General features: G+C 35.6%; 1 protein-coding gene across 2 annotated transcripts in view; it reads left to right on the forward strand.

Moving 5' to 3' along the window:
• LOC137624248 (serine-rich adhesin for platelets-like) overlaps window positions 1–16,019 on the forward strand; it is an 84,912-nt gene that overhangs the window by 54,383 nt on the left and 14,510 nt on the right. For both annotated transcript variants that reach the window (XM_068354760.1, XM_068354761.1), the window contains 10 exons: window positions 111–236; window positions 2,388–3,191; window positions 5,152–5,268; window positions 5,534–5,650; window positions 5,834–5,957; window positions 6,768–6,952; window positions 9,204–9,320; window positions 13,870–14,040; window positions 14,277–14,468; window positions 14,570–14,683. In XM_068354760.1, coding sequence (XP_068210861.1) covers window positions 111–236; window positions 2,388–3,191; window positions 5,152–5,268; window positions 5,534–5,650; window positions 5,834–5,957; window positions 6,768–6,952; window positions 9,204–9,320; window positions 13,870–14,040; window positions 14,277–14,468; window positions 14,570–14,683 — 2,067 coding nt within the window. The remainder of the gene's footprint in view (window positions 1–110; window positions 237–2,387; window positions 3,192–5,151; window positions 5,269–5,533; window positions 5,651–5,833; window positions 5,958–6,767; window positions 6,953–9,203; window positions 9,321–13,869; window positions 14,041–14,276; window positions 14,469–14,569; window positions 14,684–16,019) is intronic.

Genomic DNA, 16,019 nt, shown 5'->3' on the forward strand with positions numbered 1-16,019 from the left:
CATAAATTTATTTTAATTTTTTTTATTTATATATTCTCCCGAAGTTTAAATATTGAGAAAAAATAAGTCCACATCTTTTATGTATTTTTACACTGATTTCTTGATTGCAGACTATGGTTGGGCCAAATTCTTGAGACAAGATGATGCTGTGAGAGCAAAAAAAGTCTTCAGTGCTGTGAAACTTGAAGGAAATCCCTTAAGAGTGAAGACGATGGGAGTTTATGTGGAAAATTCAGGTAAGTTAATTCCAAAGTACTCAGATTGCTAGTAACTTTGAACACAAGCATACAAATAGGAATCGGGTTGCGTGTATTGCATCAGTTTGCAAGCCAAAATTTTGCACCGGACGGGTAGTTTTTGCGGACAAGCACTAACGAGGCTATTACAAAATAAGTCACCCGGAGTTAACAGTATTTTAACCTCATTTTAAAGAAAAGGCAAAAGCAGTCTTCTAGAGACAAGTTTCTTATCAAAATTGAACAAGGACATATTTTTTTTTCAATGAAACTATTAGTTTGTGCTTTTCATTTAATGGAAAGCTTTAAGTAAAAATAAATAGAATAAAATTTTTTGGCAGGACCTGTAAAAGCCATTATTTTTGGGAGGATACAATGGTAGATAGTGATATTAGAAATAAACGACATCCCCTTCGTCTTCCAACTACTTTGATTAATTTTCATTTTCAAGTCAAACCTTTGAGTAGATTGCATTTATTTTGTATATCAGAGCATTGTTTATTGCTTGAACTGTGGAGGTCTTGAAACACTTAAATACTTCTTGTGAGCTAATTCCTCCTAAATTGAGTCAGGTTACGCTAGTCCCCTATGCAGAGCATGTGCCGGTTTCATTTTATGAAGGAATACTTGGAGTAGATGCTAATGCAGGAGAAAGTGCACAAAGTAGTTAGTTTATCTATATTAACAGGAAGACTGGGTGACTTGAGTTACTCATGTATAATACTTACAGAAACAGATATTTTTGGCCTCGTTTCACCAATAAAACCTATCAAGAATTTTACTTATTAAAACAGTTGTGCTAACAATTTTGAAAATAGGTTACCCATTGTGACGCAGTTCCGATAGGCCCTGTTGATTTGGTAGTGGCAGTTGGGGATTCAGCTTATGAAGCTTCATTTGTGATGGATTATGAGGAGGGTGGGCTGTGGCACCCTAGCAGTACCAACCCAATTCGGTTGAATACCTCGTCATACTGGGAGAAGTGAATAGAAAAAGTCACCCCACCCCCTCTTTCTTTTATGCTGACAACCCCCCAAAATTGGGGAAACTGCCTTGATAGATAGATTGAAGTCACCCATTGATGGAAGTTATATTGCATTTCAATGTTGGTAACATTGCTCTTAGTAGTATAACTCCTCAGTGTCGGTTTTTATAATGATCTCATTCCTTCCACTACAAAATGTATTGAAGGTTGCAATTGACTGCCATTAGCAAAAGTGAGGTGTTGCTTATGCATCTTTCCTTCTTGCGGTAGTTGAAAAGTTTTCTTCCTTTGATGTATTGGAGCAGATCTACAATCCTGTTTGAATACTATCTTGAAAATTCCCTAATCGAATGACTGACACTTTTCATAAATTGAAAAGAACTTCAACTGTAAAGACTAGATCTACACAAGATTTTAGATACAACATTAACATTGTTGAAGTTCATTATAACAACAAAATTATAAGATATAAGTTGATGAGTCTTCTAAGAAATTGAAGGTTTTTAAAACCAGATACAATTGTTGCCAAAGATGTTAGTATTGATATTCCTCATGGATCAATTCGTCATCGAAGAATGCAATACATCATAATAAAACATATGGACAGTATTTGATGATTATTTGTTGTAAAGCCTTCGAGTTTCGATGGAATTTCAACAAGTTAGAAAACCTTTTACAGAGGTTTAATGTATATAAGATTCCATTAATTTTGTACTATTCTTTTAGGCCATTACTATGAAAGATAAGAATTTAAAATTAGTTTTCTGCTTAAACTATATTATAAAACTAATGATCTTACCTGCAATTGGCTTGATGGTTTCTGATGAGAAAATTACTCGGGCGCATATGCGCTAAGTATTGCACTGCCATTGGAGGTGCAACTCTTCTCTTAGGTGTACCACTGTCTGTCTGATCAAAACAAGTTGAATACACGAAATAATTATTTTTACTCTGTATATCTGAAGCAATTTTTTTTTTTTTTTTATCAGCAGAGCACTTTTTGGAATTGTCATGTGATGATTTAAACAACACCCTTCTGTCTCATTTCTAGATCTATAGGTGTGGCCCAAAGTCATTTGATAATTGGAGGAACTTGAATACTGTAGTTAGACTGATTAGTTTAATGGGAACATTTGTATTTACCTGATTTTCTTTTCTATTTCCAGATGAGAATGTTTTAGAGGCTGACAGAGCTCTTTACAAAAAATTAGTTCAGGTAGCCATGAAATGTAAGTTGAACTTGAGTTTAAAGGATGACATGGCAATTCATTATGCTGATCCCCAGAAAGAGTCAGCAAGAGATCAATTGCCGGTGTCAAGCAAAGAGAAGCTCATGGGAAACCAGAAGGTTCCTAGCCAAGGAAACCAATTGGGAGACAAAAAGGATTGTAGTCAAGGAAACCAATTGGGAGACAAAAAGGATTGTAGTCAAGGAAACCAATTGGGAGACAAAAAGGATTGTAGTCAAAGAAGCCATGTAGGGCTACGAGACAAAGACGATGATGAAATTAGTCTGTCGAGTGTCAGTCTTTCAAGCCTTGAAGACTTGTGTACCGAAAGTGATAAGTATTCACCTGAGAATTCTAGAAAGACCAATCTGAAAGTATCTGGTAAAACGAAGGCAGATGGAACCGTGGAAAATAACCAACAGATAAAAGTGACTTCTGACAATAGTTTGATACATAAACCATCAACATCTTCAACACCTAAAGAAGTTGATAAAGGAGTTTGTTCATGGAGACAAGATGTTTGCAAGCGTTTCAAAGAGAAAGGCATGTTGGGTATTGTTTCCCCTTGTATCACGTCCAGCACACAGGAAAGTTCTTCTTCATTATCTATCAAAGATACTGTGATGGATGAAACTTTGGTTAAAGTTTCAAACCTATCTGATGTGGTTCCTGGGGAAATTGTTGATCGCCTGTTCAGCGCTTGCGGGGCTTTGGAAAAGGGAAAGTCCGAGGGAAATTCAGGTGAGTTTCGTCATTTTTTTTTTTTTCTTTACCCTTCCCTTTGAGTTACTCTGTGAAAAGCTTGTCACTACAATATAAAGTACAATACAGTGAAATTCAAATATTTTATACAGCAGAAAATATTTGTTATGGCATTTGAAAGTTAATGCAAACACAATCTTAAATTAAGGTACCTAAACTCAAATGAAGGTTTTTTTTTTTAATAAACCATCTGGTCATGAAAATCTTATCTAATGAATTAGTGTAACCTGAATGAAGACTCGGTTTCCAACATAGGTGAACTTGCATCTTGTTGTCAATAAACCATGTTACTTTCTATACATTATTTTCACCAAAAATATTTTGCAAGAATAATAATAATGATATAAAAGAAGTAAAGTTGGGTTATTATTATTATTATTATTATTATTATTACTTACTAAGCTACAACCCTAGTTGGAAAAGCAGTATGCTATAAGCCCAGGGGCTCCAACAGGGAAAATAGCTCAGTGCGGAAAGGAAAAAAGGAAAATAAAATATTCTAAGAAGAGTAACAACAATAAATATCTCCTATATAAACTATAAAAACTTTAACAAAACAAGAGGAAGAGAAATAAGATAGGAGAGTGTGCTCGAGTGTACCCTCAAGCAAGAGAACTCTAACCCAAGACAGTGAAAGGCCATGGTACAGAGGCTATGGCACTACCCAAGACTAGAGAACAGTGGTTTGATTTTGGAGTGTCCTTCTCCTAGAAGAGCTGCTTACCATAGCTAAAGAGTCTCTTCTACCCTTACCAAGAGGAAAGTGGCACTGAACAATTACAGTGCAGTAACCCCTTGGGTGATGAAGAATTGTTTGGTAATCTGTATTGTCAGGTGTATGAGGATAGAGGAGAATATGTAAAGAATATGCCAGACTATTCAGTGTGTATGTAGGTAAAGGGAAAATGAACCGTAACCAGAGAGGAGGGTCCAATGTAGTACTGTCTGGCCAGTCAAAAGACCCCATAACTCTCTAGCAGTAGTATCTCAACGGGTGGCTGGTGCCCTGGCCAACCTACTACCTACCTAGGTAGTGATCTTTATAAAAGAGCATTGTACTTAAGAGTAGGGCCCTGTGCCTCTGCTCATGGTGTACTGTACGGCTAACCTCCTGTGAATCTACAGTCGTTCCAGTAACATGTTAACCGGTCATTTTTATTACTTAGTAGGATAGCCACTTTTATTCTTCTTTGATTACAATATAAAATAGGCAAATTGTATGTACTGTTTGCACTCTTATAAGAAGAAAGTTAATCACATCAGTTATTTACTGCTTGCAAAGATGGAAATTATCCAAGAAAATTTTAGTTATTTCATGAGACAAAGTAAGTGGATATTTTAACCAAATCTTCAAATAATCTTTAAAATTAATGTATAATTCCAAACCGAAAGCATTATCCTAATGGTGAATTTGCTCTAAAGCAAGAAGTAGATTAGGGAGCTCTATAGCAAATAAAAAGCAATTATTTTCAACTAAATTACTGATGCAACGTAAAGTTTAAAGTAGGTAAAAAGGTAATTATCAGATAAGACATAATTAAAGAAGTGTGGATGGGGCTTAAGAGATTGGAGAGAGCATACAAGTACCACCCACAGGCCTTTTGTAAGTGGCACCCCTCATGTTGGAAATTGTGTGTGTTAAAAGTAAGTACAGCATACAACAAACTTACACTACTTTTGAAGAATGCTATGTGCATTCACAAGAACTTTTTATGCTATAGGCATTTTCATTTAGGTTGTTGTTGAGTTTGGAATAACTATACAGTACGATAATTACTAAATGAACATCAAGCCTTCTTCATAATACGTGCCACTGTATTTTATGGATGATTTTACTAATTTTGTTATTTAGCATATTTCTGTAAATAAAGCAGAATTTTTTCAGAAGTAAACTTTAACAAGTAGGAATTATTTGCGAATTTGTTTTCCTTGTCTCCAGGTGCCAAAGTCTTCCGGTTTCCAACATTCAGATCTGCATTGCTGGCTGAGGGTCAGATGATGGGACTTAGATTGTTGGATAAAAAATTGAATGTGAAGGTGATGCGTAACAAATCGGGTAGGTCTTCACATTTTGCAAATATTTCAATGAAAAGTTTTTCAATTTCATAGTCTAAGGACTTTGAAATATAGCTCGCACTTCATTTTATATAAACCACTTTTAATATGTCTTCCTCTTTTAAGTGAAGAAAGGTGGACCCCTGAATACTTGAATTGTATGGTTGTAATTTATCTGTTGGTAGTTCATAATATATTGTGCTGACCTAGCAGATTTGAAAAACAATGGAGGCACGAGTAAATAACATCTTTCTATGTCTCTCCAGGAGATAAACCAGTGTTGAATTTGGATGAGGAGATGAAAGTACGTAATAATATTCTTCTAGTACTTGCTGACTACGAAAACCTCATGGTGAATGTTGCCAAAGCAATTGCGGAATCAGGTTAGTGTCCAATCTCTTGATCTTTTTAGTTACTAATAGGTACACAGTACAGTACTACTATTTTTCCAAGGTCATTAAATGCTTTAAAAATCTTTTGATAACAATTTAGAAATGCATGTACTCTATTGTCCCGGTGATTGGGATAATTTTGAGTTTTAAACAAATGCCCATGTTTTGTTTTAGGTGTTAATGTGTACGGCTTTAAGACCCAGCTCTGTACCAAACAGAGTTGTTCTTCACCTGAGTTATGTCATGATTATCACTCTGCAGAAGACAAGAGGCGTAATCCCCTTCTATATAATTACAGGTGACTTTTTTTTATTCCTATTTTGATGATGATTTTGAAATAGATTTAATGTCAAAATTTCCGTTAGGAAGTAGCTTGCATGGAGTTGAACAAAATTAAAAACTTCAAATATCCAAATTGTCGTGTGTAAGCGTGTGTAACAGATGTGGGAACATTACTAACTTTGCTTATTAAGTGAAATGTGAATATTTGCCTTGCACATCAAATGCTAAACACCTTTAAAGATTTACCCTGGCTCTTAGGTTCTCTTTTACCAACTAATGAAATACATCTGACTTTTTTGCTTTTAGAAAAAAAATATTTTTACTCAAAATACAATAATCCATAATTGTGAAAGAAAATGTGAATTTAATTGGATGACAGAATTCTATGAAAAGAATGGGTGTTATTGCTTGCGAAGCCTCATTGCATGATATTTTTCTTAACAGAACCATTTTGCTATGTGATAATTAAAACAAGCTTACTGATGTGACAAGAAATGAATACTGTATTAAGTATGCTTTTTTTTCCCTTGAAGTAGAGGAGGATAATTTGATTCTTTTTTTCACTTTGAAATCATTGTGAGGAAAGTTATCTGTTTACACTAGTGCTAAATTGATAGGAAACATGTTAAGTCTAATTCTCATTCTATATACATACATCATAGAAATCTCAATGTTTTCATGTTATATTTCTTGGTGAATCCCTATACTTCTAGATCAGCTAAGTTGATTTTATAGTTGAAAAGTACACTTGAAGGTAGATTTTATAATTACATAAATGCACATGAGTCATGGCCATGGTTGATGTTTTCATTATGGTATTTTTCAGTACTGTAATGTGTTGCATGGTCCAAAACAAAAAGGAGTGTAACAGACAGGAGGAATGTGAAGATGCTCACTCTATCATAGAAATATTATTTCACAATACAAGGTTTCGCAAAAACATTTGTATCGGATGGTCACATCTTCTGGCTTGTCCTATGGTTGATAAGGTTTGCCCATTTACTCATCCAGGTATGTACCCCCCCCCCTTCTTTTGTATTATTGCCAAATCAAATGTAGTTATCAATACTTAATTATGATGTATATGAAAGAACACCTAATTTGACTTGATAAACCTCTATATACAGGATTTTTAATTTGATTAATTCGTCAAAATTACAATAAATATGTGCGTGTCACATGAGCACTATATTCATTATTAAGGGATCTTATCAATTTGGCTAATAACTATACCCACTTCTCAGCCTTCTGCTTGACTTCTGTTACTGGTTCCTTATTAACTGGTGGCTTTCCAACTCTCGTAACTTTATTTCATAGTGTATGTTTTTATGTTTAACCAGTATTGAAAATTCTTGCAGCTCTCAATCTTCTTATGTGCATTCCAATTTAAACTTCCCTTTTAAAAACTAATCTTTCTGGTTATCCATGTCAAAATCAAGGAATAAGACTGTGGTCAGTTAAATTACTACCCTACAAAGTAGACTAGTAGTTTCCTTATACTATATATTCTTTTCACTGTGTAAGAACAAAAGTGCACATGTAATAAGCCCTCTTATATGAGACTTTAGTCCATTCTTGGGGACCCTCTTTTGTCGCTGAACCTTTATACTATACAGAAAGATAACATGATCTTGGGTTCCTGGTGGCAATTTCTGTCTTTTGCAATCAGGACTTTGTCTCCAGCAGGAATACATAAGTATAGCATTAAAGGTGTTGAAATATGTGTAGATTAACCAACATCATCTTCATCATCATCAAATGATTTCAAGTTGGTTTTTTCCTTAGCAAGGCTGGCTTTTAAATGAGATCTCTCAATAATCTTCTACCCTGTACCTCTTTTCTTTCAGAACTCCTATCAGGTCTAGGTTTTCATATGTCCCCTCTTTCCACGATTTCTTGGGCCTACCAACAGGTCTTCATCTTGCCACTTCCTTACTTACTGCATTTCTGACAACTCCCTTTTCCTCACTTTCAGTTTCGGCTTTATTTTTAGCTTCCAGACACCACTTTTTCCCACCACCTTCCCTCGGTACTTCAGCCATGGATCAGCATTCCAAGATAAACCTCATCAAAGTCTGTTCTGTTTTTACATCTACCTTGTCAGTGCTCATGTAAGACCGCATAAAGTAATAAAGCCATATTTACCCATTGTAATTCTTTGCTATCTATTAATAGGCTATTCTTATTCTCCAGTAGCCTGAACAACATGCACACTGCATAGTTTCTTACTGCTGTATACCCCATGTAACAGAAATGCCTAGATTGCTTGTGTAACACAGGGTTTCCAACCACTTTCATCTTCCCCACGTGTGTTTCTTATTAATTTTGTGTCTACAATTTCCTACTCTATATGAATGATGTAATTCAGAAAGCCTTTTCTGACACTTTTTACAATCTGTACACAGATTTCATCCCCACATCTCTTAAACAACCACCACACAACCACTCTCCTGATTGTACTACTTCCTTTTCAGTCGCCATTTGGTTGAGTTCATATCCTTTCCTCTCCAATCCCTCTTTTAGGAATTTCCAACCTCTTCCTTAGATTCTGCTCTTAACACCCAAGTCATCTGCACGAGATAGGTCACAAGTACCCCTCTCTCCGTGATTTTTTTGAAGCTTCCTCTATTTGTGATAAACAGCTAAGCGCTCAGTGCTGACTGTCGATTGCACACCAATGTTTATCAGAATCTTCTGATAAACACTTAAAGTGCCTTCAGTGAAGATATAGTGTTGAGATGGAGTAACATTGCTAATTGGACAAGTTATTTTGGCTACTCCTGCCTCTATTTTCCTTTTTAATTACTTGTTAAAAGCCTTATCAGGGTCTGAAAGTATTCACCACATAATCTCTTCCATTTTGGATTTTATTTTTTCTGTAATTTTATGAATATAAAGACTTCTTTTAGTGATCTCTCTAGCTTGAAGCTCAGCTAACAATGATCAATTTTGACTTTTTCTCACTTTCTTTTTGCACCTTTTCAAAAAATTTGTAACATGCTCAAGAATTTTTTTCTATTCAGTAATTTCCTCAATGTAGGCCCCTCCTTTAACCCTTGTAGACTGTTACTGTAAGACACTGTTCTCTATTCTTATTTCCTCATTTCTTAGGTGTTCATAAGCTCAATGATGATTGACTTGTGCTGCGTTTACCATTCACTAGTCATTCATGATTTTATATCTTAGCTATGTTAATTGATTCATGAAGAAAAGAACTGGTGAAAGCAAATTTAACTGACTGCTCTAATTTTCCTATTTTCAGACACTCCAGATTTCTTTTTCCATCCTCGGTGGCAAAACTTGTATGTCGAAGGATTGCACAACACGCTGCTCTTCTTATCTGGGGCCATTTTGAACTATTTTAGACTCCTCTTACCAGGTAGAGTGTATTTGTTTATATTAATTTTTTTTAAGGTGTAGATTTTGATATTCATGCTCATCAATTTTTCACAAGTTTATTTTCCTTGAATTGTTTGTCGTAAGAACAAGTACAGTACAGTATGTAGTTGGTGGAACTGGCGACAATAGGGTCTTAGAACGGTATTGAGGCATAAAGCATACGGGAAAGAAGAGTGTGGAGAGAAATCTTGTCAAACCTAACCCAATGAAGAAATAACCTGGGAGAATGATGATGACAGGTGATACCGAAGTTTTTATTTTACTTATGAGAGACTTTGAGTGTCAGTGATTCTTTTAGGATTTTTTTTTTTTTTTTATATTCATTCTCATTATTTATAATTTTAAATATACTTTTAACTCCAACTCTTTTATTATTAAAGCCGTGTTTTCTGGGTTGAGATGGGAAAGGGTAGTTTTTTCTCCCCCTCCAATATAATCCTACCTCCCACTGGGGTTTGTTACCAGAGATTTTGGCAAGCATGAACACAGGTAATAGAGGACTTTGTGTCCTTGAGGTGCATAAGATTATATATGCTCCCTTTTCTAGAGATGAAGGATTTCCACGTAGTATTTCCACCAGCCTCGTCAGCTTGTTACCTTTGAATCCTACTTGACTAGTGATGATTAATTTTTGTGTACTAGGGAATGTTTTCCCCCACGTTAGCAAATTTCTAAGACAAAGTTATATAATCTAGGCAATATCAAGTTTCTTACTGGGCTCCCTTTTGAATGGAGACATTATGAAAATTTAATTGAAAAGCTTGACTTGCCTTTTAACATAATAAACATGCTTTCACATGCCTATTTACCTGTCTCCAAAGTTACTTTGCTTTATGTGACTTGTGATTGTGATAGTGTCGGGCCCTTTTTGCTTCCTGCTTTATATATCCTTTCATATCTTCATCAGGACATGGGTATCTTTGTTCGAATTTTGGATATTAGGGTCCTTCCCTATTGGAGGAGTCTTCTAAAGTATCTACATGTACAATGGTTAAGGGGCTAATAATGATAATCCCTTTACCAAGAAGATTGGACAGCATATATTCCTTGGTGCAAGGAATGGGAAAATCTTCCATTCAACAGCATGTGTTCTAATTTTAGCTGATATTTGTTCCCTAGGACAGTTAAGGAAATATTGCTTTCTAAGCTTTGGTTGCGTATCATTGTTTGAATTTGGGAATGACTAGGAATTTTTTTTCTTGAGGTATTATCCTGAGACCCAAAGTAGGGATTTGACTGGTGCTATGCAATTTAACCAGACACCTTTTTGAGCTTTGTTCTGATACCTTATTCAACCTGACTGAAAAGATATATTGATGCCTTGCTCAAGGTTGTCAGTAAGGTCTATTCATTATGTGGGATGTCTTATTCCTGTCTGGTTTATATTTGGCATTAACCCTTTGGTGATCCAAAGGTGCACTTTGGCGTCTTCTGTTCAAGTAACCGTAAGTTCCATAAAGAAAATAAATTCGGCTTTCTCATACAAATTCTATTTTTAGTTCCTAACTTTCTTTTTTTGATAGTTTTCATACGAAACATCATCATGGTAGGTGGACACATTTCATTGCTCCCCGGTCAAAAGCCAAGAACCTGACAACGATTTTGTCATGGCCAGAATCTCTGGATGGTAAATTTATTCTGGATTTTTTTTATGATGCTTGAGCCTTCTGACAGAAGGAATTTGCTTAACTTTCATGGCATTCTAGCTTTTCCATCTCATGATGAAAATCTACCTCTGTCCAGTATTGGCTGTCCAGTCCAATCTTTAATTCACGAAGGAATTTTGTCTGTCTTCTCTACTTATCTTTTACACTGACTTCATGAAGTGTGTTGTGGGAAACATGGTTTGTTTTTTGCTTTTCGTTATTATTTGAGAGTTACCTGATGTTTCAGAGGAAGACCTATCTAACCTCAGGATTAAGATCTAAACATTTTTTTTCCTCTTTCCCCTCCTGTTCCTTCAGCAACTTTAAGGGAGCACTAGTAAATCTCTTATGCATTTTGATTAGAATTACTCTTGTTGCTTAAGTAACTCCAATTTTGCAGGTGGTTACTGTACTACAAGCTTAGCTTTACAGGTTTAAAGGTTGCGCAAGAGTGGCAGAGACGGACAGTATACATATCAATGCACAACCCTCTCCACTAGAATAGGACCAGAGAAGATAAGACAGTGGATGACTAGCTAATGAATTAGCAGGTAGACCAGTGGAGCTTATAACCCTCCATGCTTTGCTTATAAGGAAAGTTAGGTTGTGGATAAATAAAGAAAAACTGTCTTGCTATTGGGTACAGTGCAAAACTTCTGGATCACATGTTTGAGTCTCCGTTTCCACTACACTATCATTACTGGTGAAGGTTAACATTTTATTTTCTCACTTTGTCTCAATTTTTAGTGCCTCTGTCATTCCCCTATAATTTTTTTATAAGCAATTTATGATTAAAACAAAAGTGCATTTTGTTTACTGTATTTTTAATTTTATGAGTGTATATAAATGGATAGCAGATATTTATGTAGTGTTTGTATATATTGCATTTCAATTTAATTCTATAAAGAAATTTTTTTTCATTACTCTCATGATGGGGATGAATAGCCTCTTAATGCCTTACCACATGACGACCTGAAACCCATATTCCTATTGATTTAATATAGTTCTTGTTTTCAGATTTTTTTTTTTTTTTTAAAGTTGTCGTGACCACAAACTTTATAGACTACTGTATAGTTAGTTCTTGTTTAGTTTTATATTTTATCAGTGTCACCTTACAAGTGGTATTATTTTTTTTTTCCATGTAAAAAATCGGTAAATTTACAGTTTCATCCAATATGGGGAAACTGGAATAAAAATATATTTGTTGCATCAGAAATAGTGTAGTTCCAACGAATTTAACGTTTATTTTGACCGCAAACCATCCGATTTGGAGATTTACTAAGTTGTTCTAGAATGCAGAAAGCCCCTACTTCATCCCAACAATTATGGGGGACACCAGGTGGGAACCGGGGTTTTGGGTGGGGGGGGGCGTCAAATGATATTTGCAATAAATGAATACTTATCCTTCCACCACCCCTCCCCCTATACCCCTATCTAGCCCTACCGGGGGGGGCTCCGCCCCCCCTGCGACCCCCCCCCTTCGTCCCCCCCTTAAGGCCACAGTGATTTTCAGGGCACTACTGAACCTAATAAACCCACCTAACCTAGCCTAGGGGCTCTGTACCCCTACCTAGGGGCCCTGTACCCCTACCTAGGGGCCCTGTACCCCTACCTAGGCCTACCAGGGGGGGCTCCGCCCCCCTGCGACCCCCCCTTAAGGCCACAGTCAATTTTGGGACACTACCGAACCTAATACAACCACCTAACCTAGGGCCCTGTACCCCTACCTAGGCATACCCCTGCGAGGCCACCCCCCCCCCCCTTACAGCCACTACCTAACACATCCATCAAACCAAATCCAAAGGGATGGTACTGCTGCATACATCGTTATACTATCACCATTATAATATACTCTATAAATTAATGAAGCTTACCCTAAACTGTTGGTTCATCAAGATGTGCTGCTGCTTTGAGGAAAACGTGAAGCCGTTGGGAATGTTCCTTGACATGCAGGCCAATTTTGATTTTGTAAAATTAAATTGTGTCTCTGGCACAAATGCACTAGTTTTTCAACAAATTCATTGTAAGTTACGAAACAGTCAGGACAAGAAAATGGAATTTCAACTTTTGTGCAACATGAGATGACGCCCTTTCTATGGTCTCCATGTCTAAAAACGAAATGAAATGCCTGGGAGGATATTGTATTGTGGCGCTGTTGTATTGTCGCGCTGTGATTGGCCAAACATGTATGACGTCATAGTGGACAGGCGCTCTGATTGGCCAAACGTGTAAGACTTCATAGTGGACTAGTTTGTCAGCGGATTATAGTGGTTACAGGGCTCATTTAAGCAAATACAAGACACAGTCAACAATAACAACAGACTTAGAAAATATCTGGGAGGAAGACATGAGTAGCGTGAGTTTGATCGTCGATATATAAAGAACTAGGCATTTGCGACAGATAATATTTTACAGAAATACTACAAAAGACTTGCTTTACTCGGGAAATATATTATTATAATAGATTTTTCAAAAAATCTGTTATAATGATACCTCTCTACTATATTTAACAAACATTGGTTCCGACTCTTTAGGTTATTTATTCTTAAGTATTGAATATGAAAATTAAATAAACATCTAGCCATCTTACCTGACCTAACATCCGTTTCTACATTGTACAATAACTCTGATTTATCGGTTTTTTATTGATTTTAGAATGATAGTAGATCGTAAATGCTTTTTCGTGTTACGTATGTGTTAAGGGAGCATAGAATTCACTTTTTAGGGCAAAAATCTACTGACATCTGGAATCAAATAACGATTAGATGGTTGGCTATTAGTACTACTACTACTACTACTTCAGATAATCAGTACTCTATTCATTAGGAGTGATTTCCACTTGGATAGGTATAATATTAATTTGAATTTTTTATTTTATTGCAGACTTTCAAAGTGAATTTGATCCTAGCGCTTATCCTTCAATCCTTCATGTCCGCATCTTGGTGATCACCCCAACGGCAGATATGGTGAAGCTTTATGAGCAAGCTGTGAAGGAGCTTGCTTTGACCTGTAACTTGAAAGTTGCTGCTGTTACTTTCGACACAGTTACTCAAGGTGCAGTACTGCATTCATGTTCATTTTTATTGAAATGATCTTACTTTTATTTCTCTCGGATAAGTATGATTATCTTCTTGCATGCCACTTTATTGATTGGGAATGTTTGATGTATTTTTTTAAACTGCCCGTTGATAACTTAATTAATCACTAACAAAATATCTTGACAACAATCGGGAAATCTTTGGACACTTTGTTTTAAATGATTTATAGGTTTCAAAACTTTGTTTTCACAGATGCTTCGATTTTAATTGGAACGCCGGCTTCGCTTTCAAAACTCCTTGTGAACGAGAAGAAAAAAACCACTAAAGTTACCAAGATGGTTAGCAATATAAAAGCTATAATTGTTGATGATATACAATCTGTGTTGAAGGAGTTTTCTCAAGTGTCCTCTCATCAAGCCTTAAAAGAATTGCTAAGGTCTCGAGGTAAGCAGCATATCTAATTGAGAAATGGAAAAGTGTGGATAATATGTGAAACTGGTAACAAATGGAAAGAAATAGTTCATTATCAGAGACTTACTTTTCAGATATCAATAAAGTTGCTGTGGCAGAAGACATTCAGGTCATTGAAGTACACAAAACTTCTGGGATCTTCAATAGCAAGTTGAATGAGTTACCAGTGAAAAAACAACCACAGTCTTGTAAGTAATGACTCACTGTTTTGATTCAATATTTTTTTTTTCTCTGGGATGTTAGGTTATTATTTTATTTTGTATTTTATGTAATGTTTTTGACTATAGCCTGGTACATCTTATGAAAGATTAACCTTTTTAAAATCTGATGATGAAATTTTGCATTTTTCATCCCATGAAAATACATTGGTATCAGGTTATTGGTCATTGAAAAAAAAAATATTAGAAGATTTTGTAAATGAATATTGTAATTAGACATGTATCATAAAAATTGTTTCCAAATTGACACTATTAGCAACATTTGGCAATGATAATCACTAATTTTCATGGGTAAATATTTCTGTATAATATTGGGATTTCATCATTATTTAATGCCTATACTTTATAGATCTTAACTTAAAGCATATCACATTGTTATAAGATACAAGCTGATGCTTTCAATGCTTACAATTTGTACTTTGCTATGGAAATTAGGCTATAAATGTTACAGTAAATGTTATTTGTGTATGTCTGATGATAGATATATAAACAATTGTATGAGAACAGAAAAAGTAGGAAACAAAGAAGAAATGGATATATGTTAATTACAAAAGTATATTTGAATAGTCAAAAGGAAGACTAGCAAATGTGGATACATGTAGACTTGCCGTTAGAATGAGTTATTGTATATTCTCATCACTTAATTTATTGCCTTCTTTCCTCACCGGGCTATTTTTCCCTGTTGGAGCCCTTGGGCTTATAGCTTCTTGCTTTTCCAACTAGGGTTGTAGCTTGGCTAGTAATAATAATAATAATGGGAAAATAGTCTTAATTTTAGGAAATTTATATTTGTAGTTATTGTTATTAAAAGCTAAGCTACCCTAGTTATAAGCTATAATCCCAAGGGCTCTAATAAGGAAAATAGCCCAGTTAGGAAAGGACATAAGAAAACATAGAATAGTGGGCTCGAGTGTATCCTCAAGCAAGAGAACTCAAGGCAGTGGGACCATGTTTAAAGAGACTAGAAATCAAAGGTTTGATTTTGGAGTGCCCTTCTCTTCAGATAGTGGCTTGCCTTAGCTAAAGAATCTCTTCTATCCTTACTTAGTGGAATGTAGCCATTGAACAATTACAGTGCAGTAGTTAACCCTTTTAGTGAAGAATTTTCGGTTATCTTCGTGTTGTCAGGTGTATGAGGTAAGAGGGAAATGTGTAAAGAATAGGCCAGACTGTTCAATGTATGTGTAGGCAAAGGAAAATTAACCATAAACAGAGAGGAATCCAGAGTAATACTATCCAGCAGTGGTATCTCAACAGGTGGCTGATGAATGTAAATAAAGACCAAACGTTGTTGTTTTGGGCTGTG

This window comes from Palaemon carinicauda, chromosome 31 (assembly GCF_036898095.1).
Source record: "Palaemon carinicauda isolate YSFRI2023 chromosome 31, ASM3689809v2, whole genome shotgun sequence".
Taxonomy (NCBI): domain Eukaryota; kingdom Metazoa; phylum Arthropoda; class Malacostraca; order Decapoda; family Palaemonidae; genus Palaemon; species Palaemon carinicauda.